At 42.7% G+C, this 20,726-nt stretch overlaps 2 protein-coding genes and 1 long non-coding RNA gene across 4 annotated transcripts in view; 1 reads left to right on the forward strand and 2 right to left on the reverse strand.

Annotated features, from left to right (window-relative positions):
* nr2f6b (nuclear receptor subfamily 2, group F, member 6b) lies at positions 1-10,974 on the reverse strand. Its single transcript, XM_061824855.1, has 5 exons — positions 9,469-10,974; positions 8,705-8,799; positions 4,915-5,252; positions 2,897-3,143; positions 1-2,017 (listed from the first exon to the last, which is right to left on the reverse strand). The coding sequence occupies exons 1-5, from the start codon at positions 9,735-9,737 to the stop codon at positions 1,743-1,745; spliced, it is 1,224 nt and encodes a 407-aa protein (XP_061680839.1). The 5' UTR covers positions 9,738-10,974; the 3' UTR covers positions 1-1,742.
* On the forward strand, positions 5,168-20,423 carry LOC133503333 (uncharacterized). Its single transcript, XR_009795718.1, has 3 exons — positions 5,168-5,275; positions 17,042-17,159; positions 20,295-20,423. It is a non-coding gene; the product is annotated as an uncharacterized LOC133503333 (long non-coding RNA).
* ushbp1 (Usher syndrome 1C binding protein 1) overlaps positions 11,937-20,726 on the reverse strand; it is a 20,524-nt gene continuing 11,734 nt past the window's right edge. Inside the window, exon 15 of one of the 2 annotated variants that reach the window (XR_009795715.1) lies at positions 11,937-12,315. The gene's annotated coding sequence lies outside the window, so the exon portion shown is untranslated. Of the gene's footprint in view, positions 12,316-20,345; positions 20,464-20,726 lie in introns of those variants that run through there. The other variant, XR_009795716.1, reaches the window with a different exon arrangement.

Genomic DNA, 20,726 nt, shown 5'->3' on the forward strand with positions numbered 1-20,726 from the left:
TCTAGAGGAATGTGCATACTTTTATTTCAAGTATTGCAAACACAGCCTGTCAAGAATTTCATTTTTATCTGTACTTCGCTTCTTTCTCCAAGGTCATACAAAATCAAGCCGTGCAAATCTAATAAAGCAGCACAGTCAAATCACTACAGTCTGAATTCTGACAAACAACAAAGTGAAGAACGTTTTGAGCTTTTGAGGAAGTCTTTTGACAATTTGACACATTTTCCAAACGGTCAGATGAAAAAAAAAAACGTGTTTCTCCTTGTAAAGTCTTTGTCTGATAATTAAGGTAAAAGAAAGCATGCATCTTAAAGTCATTGTTGTGTTAACATGAGCAGCAACAAGTGCGTTGTGTAAGCATAGTTATCATTCTTTGCTGTCTGTAAGGCCCTATTTGCTTTAAAATATTCGATTACACACAGTATGTCCATAAATGAAGTACCCTAAAACAAAAGAAACAAAAGTCGTACCATTCATAAAATGAGCTACACAACTTTGAGCGCCTTGTTGAAGAACATTTTAGAATACATTGTATCTATAACTCACTGCGCGTCTGTCTTTGGGAGGGTATGAGTGAAAAAACATTCTCTTGATGACAGTGATGATGACCTTGATCCTCTTTTACATTTACTATTAGCGCATTACAATCTTTGTCTTCAAAGGAATAAAACATGAGGTAATAATATGGGGAGCTATGTTATTTATGGTTTGCTTGTGATAACTTGCATGGATCCGGTGTGTAATTTACTACGTACAGTACTGCATATTAAAGTCTTCCGTTTTTCGACCACTTGAGGGCAGCAAATCCTGAAAAGAATATGAACCGTCTTCAAAAAGTCACTGAGCATTAATATTGGTGTAGCAAATAGAAGTATGACACATTATGGGAAACCATTTGAGCATTTCTTTCATATTCTGGGTATCCATCTTAATGTCCCTATACTAGTACGCTCTTCTTCTTTCTCAACAGTAGGACAATTCAAAACAGTAAGAAGAAAGACTGAATGTTAACTAGCGTTGATTAATTGGACAACTTTGACATACTATTAGTGGCAGCTACATGTTTCCAGTGAGGCAAAACTGTAGCATCTGCATGACTAGTAAATGTGAAGTAGTTGAATGTTGTCACTAGTTGTACTGGTAGCACACAATTTTCAACCAGTGCACAGTTTGGCCTCAATAGGAAAAACTTACTTGTCAAAAGGAAGGTTACTAGTTACTAGTGTAGTTACTAGTGTGCTGCATTGTCTTACAAGCAAGGGAGTGTACTAGTCCTTGGACCTCAAGATGGATTTTGAACAAATGATTACGTGTTTTTCCATTGACACACAATGCAACAACACGACTCGGGTGATACAATTCATGTGGTGACAACTTTGACACAATCTGCACTACATGTGAATATTGCTATGGCTTCACTGGGACACAAAGCAGTGAACACCCATATGCACACGCACACACACACATACATAGGCTTGGGTCTAATTCAGTCACATTAAAAGTGATATAGTAGGAGGTAGTACGTGCTCATGGTGCTCATGGCCTAAGTTTGCATTTGAATAATGCTTGCATTTTTTTTTCTCTTTCTGTACAGTCCAGAATGAGACAAAGAGATATCAGATGGGGACCAGAGCCTAAAGACCCAAGTGCTGCAACTAAATTGACCTAACATCCATCAGTTTTTATCTTCTTTGCGTCCTCCGGTCTGACCTCGGCGTCTCCCTCCCCGGCCTGCGGTTCCGCTACTGTCCGGAGGCGTACGGCCAGCTGATGGAGCTCCCGGACAGCTGCATGTCTCGGATCAGCGTCTCGATGGGGGTCTTGCCCACCAGGCGCATGAAGAAGAGCTGCGAGATGAGGTTGGCCGGCACAGCGCGGAGAGCCGGCAGGCGCAGGAGCAAGCGGCCAAAGCGTTGAGGCTGGTTGGGGTACTGCAACCTCTCGTATTCAGTCAGGGCTACCTGGGCCTTTTCCTGCAGGGACTCCACGTGAGCTGGATCAGTCAGACCGCATGCATCTAACAGCAAACACATAGAGGACATTGCTTGATTCTTTGGCAGCGATTCCGTGTTTATTACCGGGGTTAGGTTCTAGGCCAAACCCACAATAGCTGAAATCCACAAATCAATGACGCCATATTACGCTTTTAACTACACCGTCATGGTGCTCAATGTCGACTGGGGGAAAGCTGGGGTTCAGTGTTTTGCCTGAGGACACTTCAACAGCAGACACTTGGAGCTGGTATTCCAACTAGCAACCTTTAGCTCACTGGACAACACGCTGCATCAACAATATCACAGCCACCTTATAGATTTACCAATTTCACTTAATTGGTCCTAAAATTATGCATTTACTTGTACCTTTGTTTTGACTTTCTTTTCGCCTGACATATAGGAACATCCATCTATTCATCCATCCATTTTCTTCACCGCTTATCCTCACGAGGAGCCTATCCCAGATGTCAACGGGCAGGAGGCGGGGTTCACCCCGTACTGGTTGCCAGCCAAGCGCAGGACATATACCGACAAACAGTCGTACTCACAATCACACCTAGGGGCAATTTAGAGTGTTCATTTAATGTTGCACGTTTTGGGGATGTGGGAGGAAACCGGAGTGCCCGGAGAAAACCCACGCAGGCACGGGGAGAACACGCAAACTCCACACAGGCAAGGCCGGGATCAAACCCGGGTCCTCAGAGCTGTGAGGCCAATATTTAAGCAGCTGATCCACCGTGCTGCTACCTGTTTTAATCACTGAATAATATATACAGAACATAAGTTTTGAAATCTGTGATCTAAAGCCTAATCTCATTTTTGACAAAGCGGCAGTTTTTGTGTATTTCTGTGTGGCCATTTTACAGCTTTTGTGTTACCGCGCAGGGAACATGCAGACTTACCCGGTGAAAATAGAGCAATGGCTTTCAGGCAGCTGTATTCAGCGGTGTCAACTTGCAGTCTGTTGAGTTTGTCCACTTGGTCCTGGAAAACCCTGACCTGGTCCATGAAGGACACCACCCTCTCTGCGGACATGGGGGACGAGTGGAAGCCGGCGGCCGCCAGCAGAGGGGCCATGTGGAGGGGCAAAGCAGACTGGGCTGCGTTGAGAATGAAAAGTTCGCTCCAGCTCAGCCTCAGCAGGGCCACCTGTGGGGATCAAGTCAGGTTTTTGAGCCAGTGGAACCACAAGTCGGTCATGGTGATGTTTGATTGGCACAGGTGGAAAAAGTACTCAAACAAGTACAAACAAATACATAAGTACAAGGTAAAGACATTTTTGTTGTTGTTGCTGTTTTCGTAACTTGACAGTGCCTGTACCGACAAGAAGATAAAAACGCTTACATTACATGCCGCATGGTGTTGCTAAGCGCTAGCTAACGCGTACCTAGACTTGTATCGATCAACACAAAGTATTTCAATAGCTTTGCTCAAACTGTGAAGTGTAAAACAAAATTGCTAACTCAGATAATGATAATTGAAAGGTTTTTTTTTTTTTTTTTCAGATTACAGCAAATGAATTTTTTTTCTGTGTGACAATCGTGGTTTTTAGGCTGGCACAAGATTCAACGGATTCATCTGAAATATCCCTTAAATCTCTTACATAAGGGAATAAAATAGGGAATATATTGCATCTTCAAATATGTTCCCATGGCTGCGATTGTTCTTTATTACTGATCTCAAATCAATCAAGATCTCAACAGCTGTTGTCTTTAAATCTCTCTGTGGGAGGCTTTTTGATGTTGTGCTGCTATCTGCATTTTTTTTTTTTTTTTTAAAGAACTGGCTATATAGAGCGCCTCCATATTCACGGCGCCATATTGGCGGTCAAACAGAGCTGCTCGACATAGTGAGAGACATTGAACTGGAGGAGAATATTTACAATACCCTAGACCTGTTGTGCTGTTGGTTGTCACAAAAGACGAGACAGATATTCAAGGAGATCATTCTATGGAATACCAGCTGAAAAGACCTAAAAATATCGATCGATTTCAGCAATTAAACATGATGGATGGTGCCCAGAATACAGGCACGCCTGTATCGCGATAAGATTCATTTCAGGTAGGAATTATTCCTCTCAATCTCAAATTAACAAGGAGTATTTATAATGCAAAATTGGCTCATTTGAGAACAATGCGTATTTTTAAAAAAAAAACTGTCGCAGAGGTTTACGGAGGTTAAGTGTGGCCGCAATCGCTCCATGTCCGTTCCATGGAGACGACTCCGTCCTCTTTTTGTTTTCAATCATAGTTAATGAATGCGACTTTGTTTAAAACCAGGGGTCATTTATTTAAATATTGGCATTTGTATTAAATACTTGCGGAAAAGATCGATGGATTCTGGCAAAGGTTAACGTGTCGCCGAACACACTTTCGCGTTCACGAGCTGTCAAAACCGTCACTATGTGGGATTTATTCCTGATGAGTACAGATCCAGCAACAAAGTATTCGTATATGTTCAGACTTTTATTTGCTTTCAAACTCTTCAATTTCGGCATTAAATATGGGTCCTCAATGCCGAGTTTATCTAATTTTTCCACGTACCGTCGTTTATTTTCACCTTCTAAATGTCTGACGCTATCGGACAAGACTGGGCGTCGTGCTACAAGACATATTTCCGTGTCGCCTCCGACCGACTTAGCATTGAGCAATGCTTAGCTTAACCGGCAATATGGCGAGGTAAACAAAAGTCACATGATTTTATGATGTATGTGCACGACCTCTATATACTGTACTGACAAAGTAAAGAATCAAAAGCACTGACTGTATATGTTCAAATATAGGGAGTTAAAAGTACCAAGTCATCAGAAAAATAAAGTACACAATAGTCTAAAATAGTGTAGTATGGTAAATAGTAAAAATCCTTTTTATTCTACTTCAATTGTTTAACAATCAGGTGTTTTGGTACCACTTAGACTGACCTGTTCAGAAACCGGCAGCTCTGGGAAGTACGGGATGTTTCTGGCCCATTCGATGGTGCTGAAGAGGAGCCGAGCAGCTAGCTCACAGATGCTGTCGATGCCCATGACGGGGGCTCCGCTCGCGGAAGCCCCCATCTGCGCCTGCCCATACGGAGTCCCGTACCGGCTGTTGGGGTACGGTTCGGCCCGAAGCAGCTGAGATATGAGCTCCGACACGGGCTGCCCGTTGAAGTAGTCTGCCCCGAGGTGACTGGGCAAGACTGCTCCCACTCCGCCAGCTCTTTGGGAGTTGGGACTGATACCTGAGTGGGAAGGCGGGATGCGACCCCGCTGGACAGCTGCAAGGACACGTGGACGAGTGGTGAGTGTCAGCGGCCACAGACGCGCATGCAACCAAGCAAGATGTTGGGGGTACCTTTAGTTTTAAAAAGTAAAAGTGCATGATTGTTGTCAAACACAACATTTGTATTCCACCCTGTACCTTCCAATTGGTCATGATGTTATAAATCAGCGGAGGGCTGTGCATTTAGTAGCAGGCTTTCAGCTGAGATTTACTTGACCTAATCCACCTCTTTATACTACCACCACTCTTACTTCCCATTCTTGAACCATACAAGAAGGCAACCTCCCCCCCCCCCACACACACACACACACATAAAAAACAGTACTCGATGGTGCAGTTCACATTCAACATTACCGTAATAAAACATTCATCCATCCATCCATTTTCTGAACTGCTTATCCTCACAAGGGTCACGGGAGTGCTGGAGCCTATCCCAGCTGTCATCAGGCAGGAGGCAGGGTACACCCTGAACTGCTTGCCAGCCAATCACAGGGCACGTAGAGACAGACAACAGCCGCATTCACAATCTTACCTAAAGTCAATGTAGAGTCTGCAATTAATGCATGTTTTTGGGATATGGGAGGAATACATGCACACCAGTTGGCCGGAATTTGAACCCTGGTTCTCAGAATGCTCTAACCAGTTGCTCAACCATGCCCCCCCCCCCCCCCTCGGTTAAATAAAACAGCCTAATTACTAACAGTTTTAGTGTGAACATCGGTCAGCACTTGTGCTTGGGAAGGCCCTGGCGGCACATAAAGGCTGAAGTCGGACTGGACACAATAAGTCCAACATCCACATCCACTAGTGTTTTTTTTTTGTGAGCCACATCGTAGTTACGGTTTCTCCCAGAGGGCCTTTATGATACTATAAGAATCTTTAATTGCCTGATCATATTTAGACACAAAATGTATGAACCAGAAATCAAGAGTCATGGGTTTTTTTTTAACTACTGTTCATTGTTTGGTAACACAAAAATGCTTGTCATGTTTCAACATCATCATTTCTGATACATACCTTAGGTTTGACACTGCACGAGGAAAACTCTTGGGAATAAATGGAAATGTTGTGAATAAATAATTACAGTATCATGTTCGGTTTTGACTCTAGGTCAGAGCTTCTGATAGCTTTTCTGCTAGCAGTAAGCGAAGATGCGATGTAGGTACTGCAATTCCCGGCCTACAGAGCGGTTATAAGGCTCACCCAGTACATTTGTAAAGGAAATACCAATTTGTACATACATACGCTGCAGCTGTGTAAACGCCGCAAGTCCCCACTTTGAAACCCACATTGAAACACGAGATATTTACAAAGCAAGGCAGTACACAGAAAGAATTTAACGCTAGGGCTCACAGGGCCGGACCGGTAAAAGTCACTTCCTCGGCACATTATAGTGTCACTCTTACCTTTCCCGTTTGAGTGCCCCCTTGCGGCCGTTAGAAAAAATGCACAAATGAACTGCATCACCGCATAAACCGCAGGGTTGAAAGCATGTGAAAAAAGTTGCGGTTTATAGGCTGGAAATTACGGCACTGCATTTATTGCACATCCCTATCATGCAATCAAACAATAATAATAAAGTCTGGCATTCTATTGTTCTTGGCCGCAAAGCAACAGGTACTTCTGCTGGTCCCTGTAATCTATTTTGTTTTCCGATTGGTATTTTGTTAAACTTTAACTTGTCCTGTTTTCAGTTGTTCATTCACGCTACGCTTAGTCTCCTGGCTACAAAGTTGTTTACAGTTCAGCCTTGCCTCCGCTGAGTGACCTTCTGGTTGTATCTCAACATTTTCAAATTGATTTAAAAACAACATCTGACTGTGGCCAAGACCTTTCCGCTGTATGCTGTAAATAATTTCTTCATATAGTATCTTTAAGTTCCCCCTGCAGAGGTATATTATCACCTAAAAAGTCAATACTGTACTACTTTGACTGGGCCAAAGTTGAACTCCACATTTCCAGGTAGTGTGGAAACAGCAACAACGTGCGTCACGGCCACCGTCAGGCATTACTAACCAGGCCCAATATAACCTCTCCTTACTGTGCATTAGGTGCGGAGATCATAGGTCACGCCACTGAGTCAAACATGGAAGCAGATTTCATATCATCGTCGGTAAACTTACTGAAATACATTTTCAATTGTTAAATACAGCATATTGATCGTTTAATTTCACGTTTCTTTCCCTTCTGCCCTTTCAAGTATATTGCACAAACACACACATCCCCCCTCCTCCCGTTATTCAAATGGCCCCGTTGCCTTTGGCTGCCCCCTTATCGCGGAGGATCAGCAGCTGCCCGAGTTGAGAACCGTGGTGAAAACATGCCTTCGGTTGACAGTACAAATATTGTGTTGAGGTCACTGGAAAATGTCACGGCTCGCCCTCACAGTTAGCAGGGAAAAGAAAGGAAAGAATATCTATCTATCTATCTATCTATCTATCTATCTATCTATCTATCTATCTATCTATCTATCTATCTATCTATCTATCTATCTATCTATCTATCTATCTATCTATCTATCTATCTATCTATCTATCTATCTATCTATCTATCTATCTATCTATCTATCTATCTATCTAAAAACTTGTTTCTCATTGTAATGGATAAGTTTCTCATTGTAACGAGTAAGTTTAGCATTGTAATGAGTAACTAGTTCATTGCATGTGTGCAAGTATAAAAGACCCTTTATATTAAGTATTATGGAGTAAATTACTACTGAACTTCTAAATGTTCTTGGATAAAATGAACTATATGATCCAAAGTGGTATATTCTTTGCTTCGAACCAGACTAAAGGACTTCAAAATTATTTTTGTCTCTCAGACATAATGGTGATGAGTTGCTAGTAAAGCAGCAATGGCTTTATAATAATGTCCCAGATAAAAATAGAACTGAACTAACTCCTACATTGTCATTGTTGTGTAGAAATGCAAACTAAAATGAATAAGAGTCTTTTATACATGTACACATGCAATGGCCTAGTTACTCATTACTATGTTTAAGTTTCTCTTTCTTTTTTTTTTCAATGTCCATTTAGGGGCTACGTAGCTTATAACTTGTAATTGAACTTTTATTATTGATTACAAGTTAAGATAAAAATAAGAAATACCGTATAGAATATATATATATATATATATATATATATATATATATATATATATACACATCGGTGAGGGTTTCTGAAGCTGTTTACTTGTTTTAAAGAATCTTTCTTTCCTGTTCCATTGTCAGACAATTTTGATATTGAGTGACATATTCTTCATCTCGTTACTTTCCCCTTCATTTTTAGTCCATTTTTGCAGTGATATAGCTATTTGTCATGCTTAGCTGTTTAAATTTAGGTCCATGCAGTTGAACATTTAACATTCTAAATAGCCATGTACTGTAAAACTTGGAGTTGGAAGTGTTGGAAGGATGACCCAATAACGTGACAAGCGTGTTTAACCAACCTTCTTTCCGCATGCCAACACGGAAACATTTCTTGAGTCGGCAGTACTGGCACTGGTTGCGATGATGCTGGTCGATTTGGCATTCCCGGTTTGATCTGCAATTACAAACATGAATGTAAGCTGGTGAAAACCTTCACACGCTGAGTGCTTTTCCAATAAGCACTTTGTATTCACACATACGTACTCCCCCCCCCCCCCAACCGCCCTCCGCCCACCCTCACCCCCCACCTCCTCCCCTCTCACGGACCTCTCTGATGAGTGAAAAGTGTGAGCTGGCGTGGCTGAATATCTCTTCAAGGCTGCGACCTCTGTAAATCATCAAGCCTACACGACCTTGTGTGGCCTTTTAGAGCGAGACGAGTTGCGGCGACATTCCTTTCAGCCCTGGATGTGACACGCCGAATAAAAAGACACATTCCTTTCGGAGTTAGCGTATTATTGTACGATAATGTATAGGAATTGCCACGTTATGTGGCTGAGAGCTCCCCAGGCTAAGAGCAAAGAATTGAGTTTGCCGCACTTGTTCCTGTACCGCAGTAATAACGACGACGGTGACCTTCTGAGGCAATCCAGCAGCATAAGCCCAACCTTCTGGGTAATCATGTTTTTCCTTCTTGCCAGAGCCGTTTGTGAGGTGAGCACTGACAAGCACATATGGTGGCAAAGGGGAAGCTTTGAAATATGGACCCTCTCCGTTGAGAAAAATGTTACACTGTACCTATCATTCCCACAAGTAGTACTTCAGACTGAAAGAAATAAGTTACCTGCAGGAGTAGTTGAGGTTGCGTCGGATGCTCCTTTTGAAGAAGCTCTTGCAGCCCTCACACGTGAAGACGCCGTAGTGCTTCCCGCTGGACTTGTCGCCGCACACCACACAGTCCAGGACGCAGGCCTTGTCCTCGTCAGCGACGTCCACATCGCTGCTTCCGGCGTGCGGCGAGCCCTCCTCCTCCTCCCTGTGCAGGTACACCTTCTCCTCCAGTCCGCTCGTGTCCCCGTTAGGGTTGCCCCATCCCCCGCTTACCATGGCCATATTCTCCAAGTCTCGCCGCCCCTTGAGTGGATCATACACTGACCCGCCCTGTTTTTTTTTTTTTTTTTTTAATTATGCTCAAAGTCAAAGAAATGAGCTTAGGTGACAATCCTCCAGTGTGATTTCAAAGGTTAGTCGGAGGCAAAAGGATGAAAAGTTGTCTCCACGATGACCTCGCGCTCCTTGTCGTCTGTTAAGCTTGACCCGCCGATCCTTCCCGGTGCCCTCTGGTACTCTTTAATCTGACTGCGCCCTCTGTTCTCGCCTTTCACCCTTGTGTTTGCCACCTCGACCTCCAATCAATGGCTCCTGAGAAAACTTTACACACGCATTGAGTGGTTCAGAGTTCAGCCAGGAGAAGGGGGGAAAAAAAAAGGGTGCAGCCTGCTCTAACCCAGGAAACAATAAATTACACTTTGTCTCCCACTCTGGTCTCTCCCTCCCTCTTACTTTCGTTAACAGGCTTTCTCCTTCTGAGAAGAAGAAGAATAAGAAGAGCAAACTCAGCTATCGGTCAGCATAGTTGCAAAGGAGCAAACAGCCACTGTGATGCTCTATGAGTGACTGCCTTCTCCTGAAAGGACAAGCAGGAAAAAAACAAAACAGAGTTCTCCTTCAGGCAGGGTTAAACCACCCTGCCCTCTGCTCCAACTTCTAAACTCGTCCAACCAGTTCCTGCGCAGTGTTGAAGTGTTATCTGCTGATCTGGGACAGCTCGAGTCCAGACTCACTCTTGACTTGTCGAGGCAGAGGTGACACTAATGAAGAAGTGGGGGGGTAATGCGCCCCGCAAACGTTGATCCGCTCAGAGGCTTCGGAGGAGGGAATCCAAGTGTCCCGCACGGCGAGATGCCAGTCACACTTTGTACCAAAGAAATGATCTGTGAGCTAAAAGTGAGCAAAAAGGTCCATAGAATGCTGACACTGGCTGCAGGCGTTTTATTAAAACAAGAGAGGTCTGAGAAAGACAACATCCTCCTCTTTCTCCTGGAAAAATGCCTCTGTGGTTTCTGTGGCAACTAAATTCATTAGTCCTCTTGTCTGCAGCTGACTTCTGTTTTCTTAGAGTGCCTCCAACTCTGTTGGAAAGGCTCAAATGTCACAAGACAAATAATACCCGACAAAAAAAAAAAAAAGTCGACCTCCCCTGAGCTCCTTTTTCTTCTCTGTCTTGTTAAGTCACTGTCCATCGAGCAGTTACGAGCAGAGGCCAGAACCTCTCCACATTCCCTGCCAGGGAGTCAGGGTGTACTGTTGCACTCTGTCGTCCTCAAACACCCCCACCCCTCCTCCGCCTTCTCCTCCGCCTCCTCCAATAGGAATAAATTAGTCAAAGAAGCAGGAAAAAGCAGGTCACGGAGCTCCAGCGGAAGATAGACGGTTCCGCGAAGAGCAGCCAGCCTCCTCTCTGCCTCTCTCGGCCCGGCCTCTCCCTTCAGAGAGAGCAAGCGTGTGTCTGTGTGCTCAGGGATTTGACACTGCTATTCAAGCCCCGCCGTTGCCATGACGCCAGATGCCTTACAAGGCCAGCAGAGTCAAAGAGCACAGAGCGGCCCACGGCCACAGCGCGCACACACACGTAGTCACACAGAAAGAATGCCTGACTGGCTGCCTGTTTCCCCCCTGACCTCGGGCCATGGAGAGAGCAGGCGGAGTTAACCCCAACACTGCCACAAGGCAAAGAGGAGGGGGGGAGCGATGGCGTCGTCATATCAAGCGTACGGCACCCATACTCATGTTCCCCTCTCCGCTCTAATCCTCAAGACTTCCTGCGACATTGTTGACGCAATAATATCTGGGAGGGCCTGTTGTCGTCGTCGTGCGACTCGCCAAAAGGTTATACGATAAGGCCGCGGATCCTTTTCACACCCGCCGCTTGCAGCAACCCAGCGCGAGGGGGCCGAAGGGCTCCCCCCCTCACCCCGCCTCCACACGCCGCAACAGCGGTCACAAGTTCCTGCTGTGTCATCACATGAACTATTTTACTCTTGGAGAGTAACTTTATGAAGAAATAAGGGAAAGGTCAGAGTGTCTAAAACCGACTGTATTTCAATTCATCACACAACAAGAGAATGTCATTTGATAGTGTTTGGCTTTTCATACTCAAGAATAATAAAATTACATATTGCATATTATATGACTAAAACAATAATTTGTTTCCATTTTAAATGGTTTAGACTGACTTACTAAGATGCAGGTCTGAACTCTGACAATATTTATGACATTCTTTTGCATCATGAGCAGGTTTCCATCCAACATCCATGTTCTGTACTGCTTAACCTCACGAGTGTTGCGGGCTGAGCAGTTTTGTTTATAAAACTGTATTTTTTTTTCATGAAGGGTGCTTGTGTGGGTTTTCTCCAGGTTGCTGGCTTCCACTCGGCCATATTAAACACAAATACACAGATATTAAAGTACTTTTGTCATGGCAGAAAAACAGATTGCAAACACATGAAACTTGCGACTTTATTCAAAAGAAATCATCATGATAGAGGTGTTACTTCCCATCAAACCAGGTCAGCAGACTTCCGGATGTTTGGAGTAATTTGCATGTGGAAGAGGAGTGGTGTGCCACTTTCTGTAAGGAAAAAACTATTTAGAAAATAAAGCGTACGAGCACGGAAAACATTTGTCACCTTGGCGGTAAAGCAGAATTTCCTCTACATCCTTTTCCACCATTCCAAGAGTCACGCGAGGACAAAATAAACAAGAAGAACCTGAAAACATTCCTAATTGTTGGCCTAATAGCAGTCTTTTTAACTTACTGTAACTATATCAAAACAACAAATGTTTTTTCATCACGTGTCTGTCCATCCAGACAATGCTATCGCAAAGGATGAATCAAGGCAATTGGTCTCTTCTTCTTCTTGGTGTATTTTTTGCCATCTCTGTTCTTTGTTTTTTTTTTTTTTATGCAGCAATATTCATTCCTGCTTCAAATAAAAAGTCTCATCACATGGCTGTGCAGGAATGTCGCCTGAAAGGGGAAACATTTTCCCTTCACTGGAACATTCTTTGAAGAGAACCTTTTGTCAAAAGAAGACAAAATTAAAGTTGTCCCAAAAAGTTGCAGTTTTTCCCCTACGTTGAAGTTAAACTTGATTGATTGAGGCTTTGGCCTGTCAACATAAGGTAACTTTAGTCTACATCTGTCACAGTGAGGCTCATTGTGCATGGCTCTTTAATTTCTTTAAGTAATAATGTAATTATATAATGAATGATAATAAGTCATGTCATAATTTTAATTATATAATTCAATTAATCATGAGTGTAATTTGATTTAAACTGGTGACAAGTTGATTTAACTGCAGTCATTTACACAAAGAGGATTTTGGGGCCAAGAGATGTTTTGATTTAGCCATGGAAGCTTATTTGTTTACATCTCTGGTTGTTCACCTGCGCTAAAGCGAGGTTAAAGCATAGCTAATTTGAACATCTTAACTGATTTAGAAAATATAACGAGGAAAACACTGCAATGTGTGTTTGCGCGAGCTTTACATCCGTGAACGTCATCAGTTTCTTGCGCCGATCACTGAGAGCATGGAGGGGCTGAATGTGGTGTTGATCACACATCAGAATTTTGAAGCAGAAATGTTGAACAGTTGATCTATGATCGTACGCCAAGCATATCGGAGAGAGAGAGAAATTACTTTTAATTGAGCCCACACCACAGCACAATCACCCAGGACAATCTTTCAGGCATCCGAGAAGCTCACCTTTCCTGACTCGGGAGGGAAAATGCTCAAATTTGGCTTGGTTGTCGCTATGTTGTTCTCATGAAGTGGGACCGTTGACCTCTGGGTCATGTTGTTGTCAAGGTTGGTTACGAGAGATTACACCCAAAGAGTTCATATTTACAGCTGCGGGTTTGTCGCCAACATTCTACTCGTTGTGCATTTTTTTGGAAGCCTGAGGTTTTGTAAATGAGTTATAGCAGCTTAACAAGTGTCACTTTGTGTTCGCCCGCTATTGAGCGTAATGCGGTGCGCCGAGTTGAAAGAGTGGGGTGTGTTTTGTGCTCTTTGAACCGCAGGTCAGGAATGCCGCTGCTCTCAACGGGAAGTCGACTTTTGCGGAGTCGCCGCATTCTTTACATAGACAGGAGTTCGTCCGCAAAATGCCAGAAGGGCAAGTGCTCACCTGAGTGTTGCATGACCTGAACACATACCTACAAACAAATACACAATCAAGTTAAAATTTGGGTGTGTGTATTTGTCACAGGCGAAAACATAGTAAGGCACTACAGGGGACGTTTCAGACCAACACCCAAAAGTGAAAATATGAGCTATTTAGAGATCATATCAAATGTATTTACTTGTTACCACCAGTGAAGGTCAATGTAAAACTCACCCCAAAAAACAAGTTAATCAAACATTGTATAGTTGAAAAACAACATTTTCAAACAAAGCATATAATGTTTAAGAAAAGTCTGCTATCTTAATGGTAACATTTTATGCAAAATGCCATAGACAGGGTAAAGGAAATTAGCATTGATGTTATAGTAATTACTATTAACCTTCAAACAGCTGGTTTCTTTAACCTACATGGAGCAGAAACACATACAAAGAACATTACTAGCAGGTATTTATTTTCTCTGCTCCTTGGAAACAACAAATATTAAAACTGCAAAACGTTATTTTGTATTACTCTCCCCTGGAGGGGCATCCTCTTATTCTTGCTCTAATTGGACTGGATCTCTTCCAGGAGACGTCAATGCTGCCTCGCAAGTTGTGGCACAATGTGTGACCTCACTGAAGGCACACAACTCTAAATTCTGCCCTGTCTAAGTGCTGTTAAAAAAAAAAAAAATGCGTGATAGTGGTGACTTTACACTTTACAGGTCCAAAAGAATCAACATCTCTAATTTTAGCTTCTTAAAATGTCTCTGTAATGTCTGCCTAGTAATGTCTATGCGCCACATACACAGAGTTAAATGCTGCCTCTATGAGTTGAAATGTCTTTATACTGCCTTGATATATATATATATATACATATATATATATATATATATATATATATATATATATATATATATTTTTTTTTTTTTTTAACTTCATACTCTGGGCTCTTTTGGGCTCAGCCAAGTGGCCGAGTGACGTGGATAAGGGGACAACCAATAGGCACCAACGTGCCCACTCACAGGTGAGCTCCAACCCCAGCGGGATGACGAGAGCAAAGCGTGGGCTCCCTGCGATCGTCATGGAAACGGAAGCCGGGTAGACCATTGGCCCAACGGTAGACGGGGTGGGATGACTCCTTGTTCACATTCATAGTCCATAAAGAAAAAGGTCAAGAAATAGGGTGCGTAAAGTCAGCCTAATGTCATTGATCGAGTTCACAGGTGTCAAACTCAAGGCCCGGGGGGCCAGATCCGGCCCGCCACATGATTTTATGTGGCCCGCGAAGGCAAATCATGTGTGTCAACTTCCATGGTTCTTGATTAAATCTGTTCCAAAATTTTAAATTGTCATATCATAAATGATAACATTGAGATATTGTGCCCCCATAACGCCCCTTTGATAACCACAATGTGGCCCGTGACAAAAACATTGGTTTGACACCCCTGATCTAATTGATCCTTGTGGTATCTTGACAAAAGCAGCTTCAAGGCAAGCCACGTACACATAGATGCACACCCACTCGCCATACTATGGACATGCTTTCTGTACTGGTTTAACCAGTTGAAGACTTGTGGGCAACTGGACATGCTCCGCTGCAATGGCCACTTATATTATCTTGACAAGGGAACACAAAAGCCCTTTTGATGATTAAGTGTCTGAAAACATTTGCACGCGCTTGCTTTTTTTGTGTGTGCGTGTGTGTGTGTTCAAACCCTCTGGCGAGCAAGGTTAGGAGAGCAGAGGTCAACATGTGGCAGTCAAGCGGTGTGGCAGGAAACGCGTCGTCTTTGGTTTGGAGTGGAGGTGGAGGCATAAATCATGTGATGATTACAAACGGCGTGAGAGGAAGGTTACTTTGGAAATGGAGTTCCATAGGATTATGAGATACATAGTGGTGTACATATTCCAATTACTTTCTTAATTTCACATAAATAATTACATTTGATTACATTTTGAATTCATGTCTAAACAGGACACCTGGATGTTCATTTTTCCTTTAAAAAACTGAATTAAAAGCATAGATCATTGTTTTGGAATTGACCACATTTGTTCTTTGGACAAATAATACACTGATAGCAAAACACGATGAAATGTGCATAAAAATGTTTGTTGCATTATATGTGTACAAGATCTGTAAAACATGACACCATGTTGACATTGCTAATACATTTCACCACACGGTGGCAATTAGGTGTTATATTTGGAAAAATATGTCACATTTGACACTACAGCAGATTTGCACATGAGCAGAGAAAGCTGCAAACGAGCGTCACGTTTGCAGCTAATTTTCAAAAGTAACTAAAATCGTAATCATGGAAATTTGCGACAGCAGCAACTCCACATTTTCTCCCAGGAAAATGTGGAATTAATGTTCTTCCTGCCACATGGTGACCTCTGCTCTCCCAACCTCGCTCACCAAAAGTGTTTGAACACATACCCAGGCTCGCCAAAAAAAAAAAAAAAAAAGCAAGCCTGTGCAAATGTTTTCAGACATGTGATCATCAAAAGGGCTTTTGTGTTCCCTTGTCAGCATAAGGTAAGTGGCCATTGCAGCGGGAGCATGTCCATACATTTTGTAATTAAATTAAATCCGGATAATCTAGCTACATGCAATTACTTGCTAATAATGAGTTCCTCTGTAGCAATGATCACAACAGCAAACTCTACAAAGTCAGTGATTCCCTACCTTAATTGAATCAAGGCACACATTTTATATTTGACAAATCTCATGGTCACCCAACAAACCAAAATATTACAAAAAGTGGATAGGCAAAACAATTCTACACTTTCTGTCATCTATTAGAAAACCATTTCTGTGTTCTGTCTGTCTTTAAATAGCGCCAGAATTTGTAGATGAGCAACGAAAGATACATGACAAGCCTTGACAATACTTGAACAATTAAATAAAACTGGATCATTTCCTATTGCAAATATATTTGAAAACAACTAAAGTGGTTTCATTGCCCATTTATTTTATTTTATGAATAAGCAAATTCACAGCAATGCACTGACTTTTGATCTGGGAGTGTGTAAGAAGAGTTTGTCCTTAAACTCATAAAAGTAATTTTACGTGTACGAGCACAAGCACATGATTACCTTTTCCTTCCTCATTAGCCCCCGTGCCCTTTGGCCCAAAGCGTAACTTCTTCTTCTCTCTGCCCCTCTCTCTCTGTTTTCTATCAGGCTCTCTCTCGCCCGCTTGTAACACCCGCCGTACAGAGGCCTTTGACCTCGACCGAATAACAGAGCAATCGAGAATAAACACGGCAAAGGAACCTGCCGAAGGAAACCATCTGCCAGGGTGAGCGCAGAGCACCACGCGGCGTTCCAATCAATAGTGCGCCTGCCAGAGGTGGTGGGAAAGTTCCCATTTGGTGTGCGTCCTTGTCATTCAAATCAGCTGCCTCGAGACGGCTGTGAACAAGGTATCAAGTCGTGTCGGTGGATTTGCTGAGTTGGTGGGAATTACAGTATGTTCTTTTTTTTTTCTATTGTGGAGATGAAATGTCACGGAGCAAAATCTATCTATCGGTGGCACGGTGGAGCAGCTGGACAGCGTTGGCCTCACAATTCTGACGACTTGGGTTCAATCCCGGCCCTCCCTTGTGTGGAGTTTGCATGTTCTCCCCATGCCTGTGTAGGTTTTCTCTGGACACTCCAGTTTCCTCCCACATCCCAAAAACATGCAACATGAATTGGACACTCTAAATTGCCCCTAGGTGTGACTGTGAGTGACGTTGTTTGTCTCTATGTCCACTGTAATTGGCTAACGACCAGTTCAGGGCATATACTGCGTTCTACCCGATGAGTGCTCAGATAAGCTCTAGGACTCCTGTGACCCTTGTGAGGCTAAGCAGTTAAGAAATTGGATATCTATCTATCTATCTATCTATCTATCTATCTATCTATCTATCTATCTATCTATCTATCTATCTCTATCTATCTATCTATCTATCTATCTATCTATCTATCTATCTATCTATCTATCCGTCTGTGGCTAATATATGATGCAAAACCTAAAATCTAACCTAAATTTTGAGATTTCAAATCTCAAATCAAGCATCTTGCTTCCTGTACCTGTAGCAGGGTGCCGAGGACTGTACTGAAGTAAGTACGATCATCATGGAATGCAGAACTTCTCCCTTCCTTGCTCGGTTCAGCACGATTGTGGCCCTATAAGAAACCGCCAACTGGTGCCAGATAACTTTATTGAGCGCCTTACATCCCTTGCACAACATGTTGTGTGTTGCGTTCCTTTAGCTCTCCAATGTACAGTCCCAGTGCATAAAACAGATTTCCAAGTTGTTCATTCCACACGACAGAGATCTGGTGTCGGATAGATTGTAACTCGCTGGAAATTGTGTTACTATATGCATCATATAAGATTTATCATGTAACATAAGACAATCATTTTACTATTGATTATGCAATAGGGATCAACATAATCTATTGGGTTTTAGAGGATGATAAAGGCTTTTTAGAGGATGATATTTAACGCTCAAATCCAAAATGATTACCACTGGCAGGCTGTCAATATGTTGTCATGTATAATCCAATTGAGAAATGGTCAAAGTGTACATTTTTTTCCAGACAGGGCATGAACTTAACACTCAGTGCAGCCACAACAATTTGGTCAAGCTCCTGACTTCTCGCTTTTGTAAGTCTCTGTCCAATCTGCTCTGTCAACGTGCCTTGGACATTGGCGAGAGGTCACATCGGGGTTCGTAGGGCTACACTACGAACCTAATCTGCTCAGTAAGGATGACTCAAATGCTCTAACAGGATTAAAAGGAAGCCCCACCCCTCGCCGTCTTTCTTCTGTAAACACCTTAGCGCGGTAATCTAACGGCCACAACCTGCCCGCTCAAGTAACCTCATTAGCTCAACTCATCTGACATCCGTCATCCCGACGTCGATCTTAAGTTTGCTTTAAATCACGGTAAATAACAATCGGTCTGACTCTGACCTCTTACTTATACGACAGATTCAGCAATCATTTTAATGGAGGTATCATCTGTTGACATTCTGCTGGACCCAGTAGGGAATGGAAGAGTTGAACATTTTCACACTTATAAACTTAATTCTTCCGTGCATCTTTATTTCCACCCAGAGAGCAAAATGTGCATCTTATCTCTCCCAAACTTGTCTGAAATATTGTAACTTTTGTAAAGCAATAACATCATCCTTCAAAACTCTCGCGAATGTTACTGTGATGTTATTCTTACACTGCTCACAGTGCAAAATTACTTGGTACTGCTATAATATGCTGTAATAGCGTTACGATTGTTAAAAGACTTTAAAAGAATTTCTTTGTCTCTGTGGCAAGCCAGCATCTGTTAACGAATATAATTTCTTGTTATAGCCCAAATAATCCCAGATATTTGTGAGTGCAGTGGATTGACAATATTTCAGTATGAGTGTCAAGTATTAAAATGTAATTATGAAAAACACTCCACAATTCTCTCAAGTATTAAAATGTAACTATGAAAAACACTCCACAATATAGTTCTATCTACAGTATATTGTCATCACAATCCACCGAATCCACAAGCGCCACCACATGTGCGATCCCTGTTCTGTTGGTGTGTGCGATTTAAACTGTTGCATATGACGTCATTAGTAATGCAATGCACATTCATATGGAAATAATCATAGTGGACCAGAATCCACTCTTTGTCTACTGCTCTCCCGCAACACAATCCCAAAGTTACATTTCTGGTTTTATTTATCCTAAAAAAAAAAATCAAACTCTTTCTGCGGTTGCATCACAAAAGCCCACCCGCGCCCCCCCCCCCAAAAAATAAAATAAATAAAAATTAAAACAAAACGTATTTGTGGCGTAAATTCTTTCGTTGGTCACTGATCTGTAACCTCACAGGATTTAGCAGCGATTGTTTGAACTCAGAAATGATGACAATTCTTTCTAAACATTTTCGTCAAATTACAACCGTACCACTTTAGAAGCGTTTGAGTTGAGAGCTTCCACTGTGCGTGTTTTGGAGCAATACAAGATGACGTGGCGTGGACAAGCCATATCTGATCACATATTATGAAGCTAATATGCTTTCCATCTAGGCGAACACTTCACAGTTTACACGTGTCTCCAGTGGGAAAATGTCTGATGCTTGTTCAACATCCCAACAGAGATTTGGACTGAGGTAAAAATAAATAAATAAAAATAGTTAGCTTTTTTTATATAATCGTTCTTAAAAGCTGAGAATTAATGGCAAATATTTAACTCAAGTAATGTATGTTTTACCTCATTTGGCCCTGACCTAGACAGTATCCCCTCCTGACACTTCCAGATGCAATTGCTATGCCATCATTTTCTAAAGGGAGTCAGCTCATCATGAGCGCGATTATGTTCACTATATTAATCCTTCTAATGGCTTGCGGTGACTATGATATGTTTGAAACAACCGTATTGTGTGTCCAGCTTCCACTCGTCACGCGCCGCTGATGGCCCAGTGAGCCGCCGCTCGGCATGCTGTGCGTCGTGATCACCGGAACGGATGTTAAAGGAGATTTGGTCGGAGTTGAAATCTTTGGCCCTGCTCTTCATCGCCTCGCTGACCTCTCCATTGGCTTCACCGGCTGACTGGTGTCTGGTCAGTGGAGATCAGAGAGAGACGAAGAGAAGAGGAGAAGACGACAGTGGTTGTGGAGGTGTGTGAGAGGTGAGGTAATGGCTTTCGGGGAGAAAGCGATGAGGCCACCAGCTGGGATCTACAGGGGGCAACTTATTAAAATAAGGAATGGATGCAGAGTGGATGAATTGACCTAAAACCCCTGAGTCACTGCACCCTTGTGTGTGTGGAATATGTCGATTTCTAATAATGTGGTGAATGCCACGTGTGGTGTGTGGATT

This window comes from Syngnathoides biaculeatus, chromosome 7, assembly GCF_019802595.1.
Source record: "Syngnathoides biaculeatus isolate LvHL_M chromosome 7, ASM1980259v1, whole genome shotgun sequence".
In the NCBI taxonomy this organism is placed as follows: Eukaryota; Metazoa; Chordata; class Actinopteri; order Syngnathiformes; family Syngnathidae; genus Syngnathoides; species Syngnathoides biaculeatus.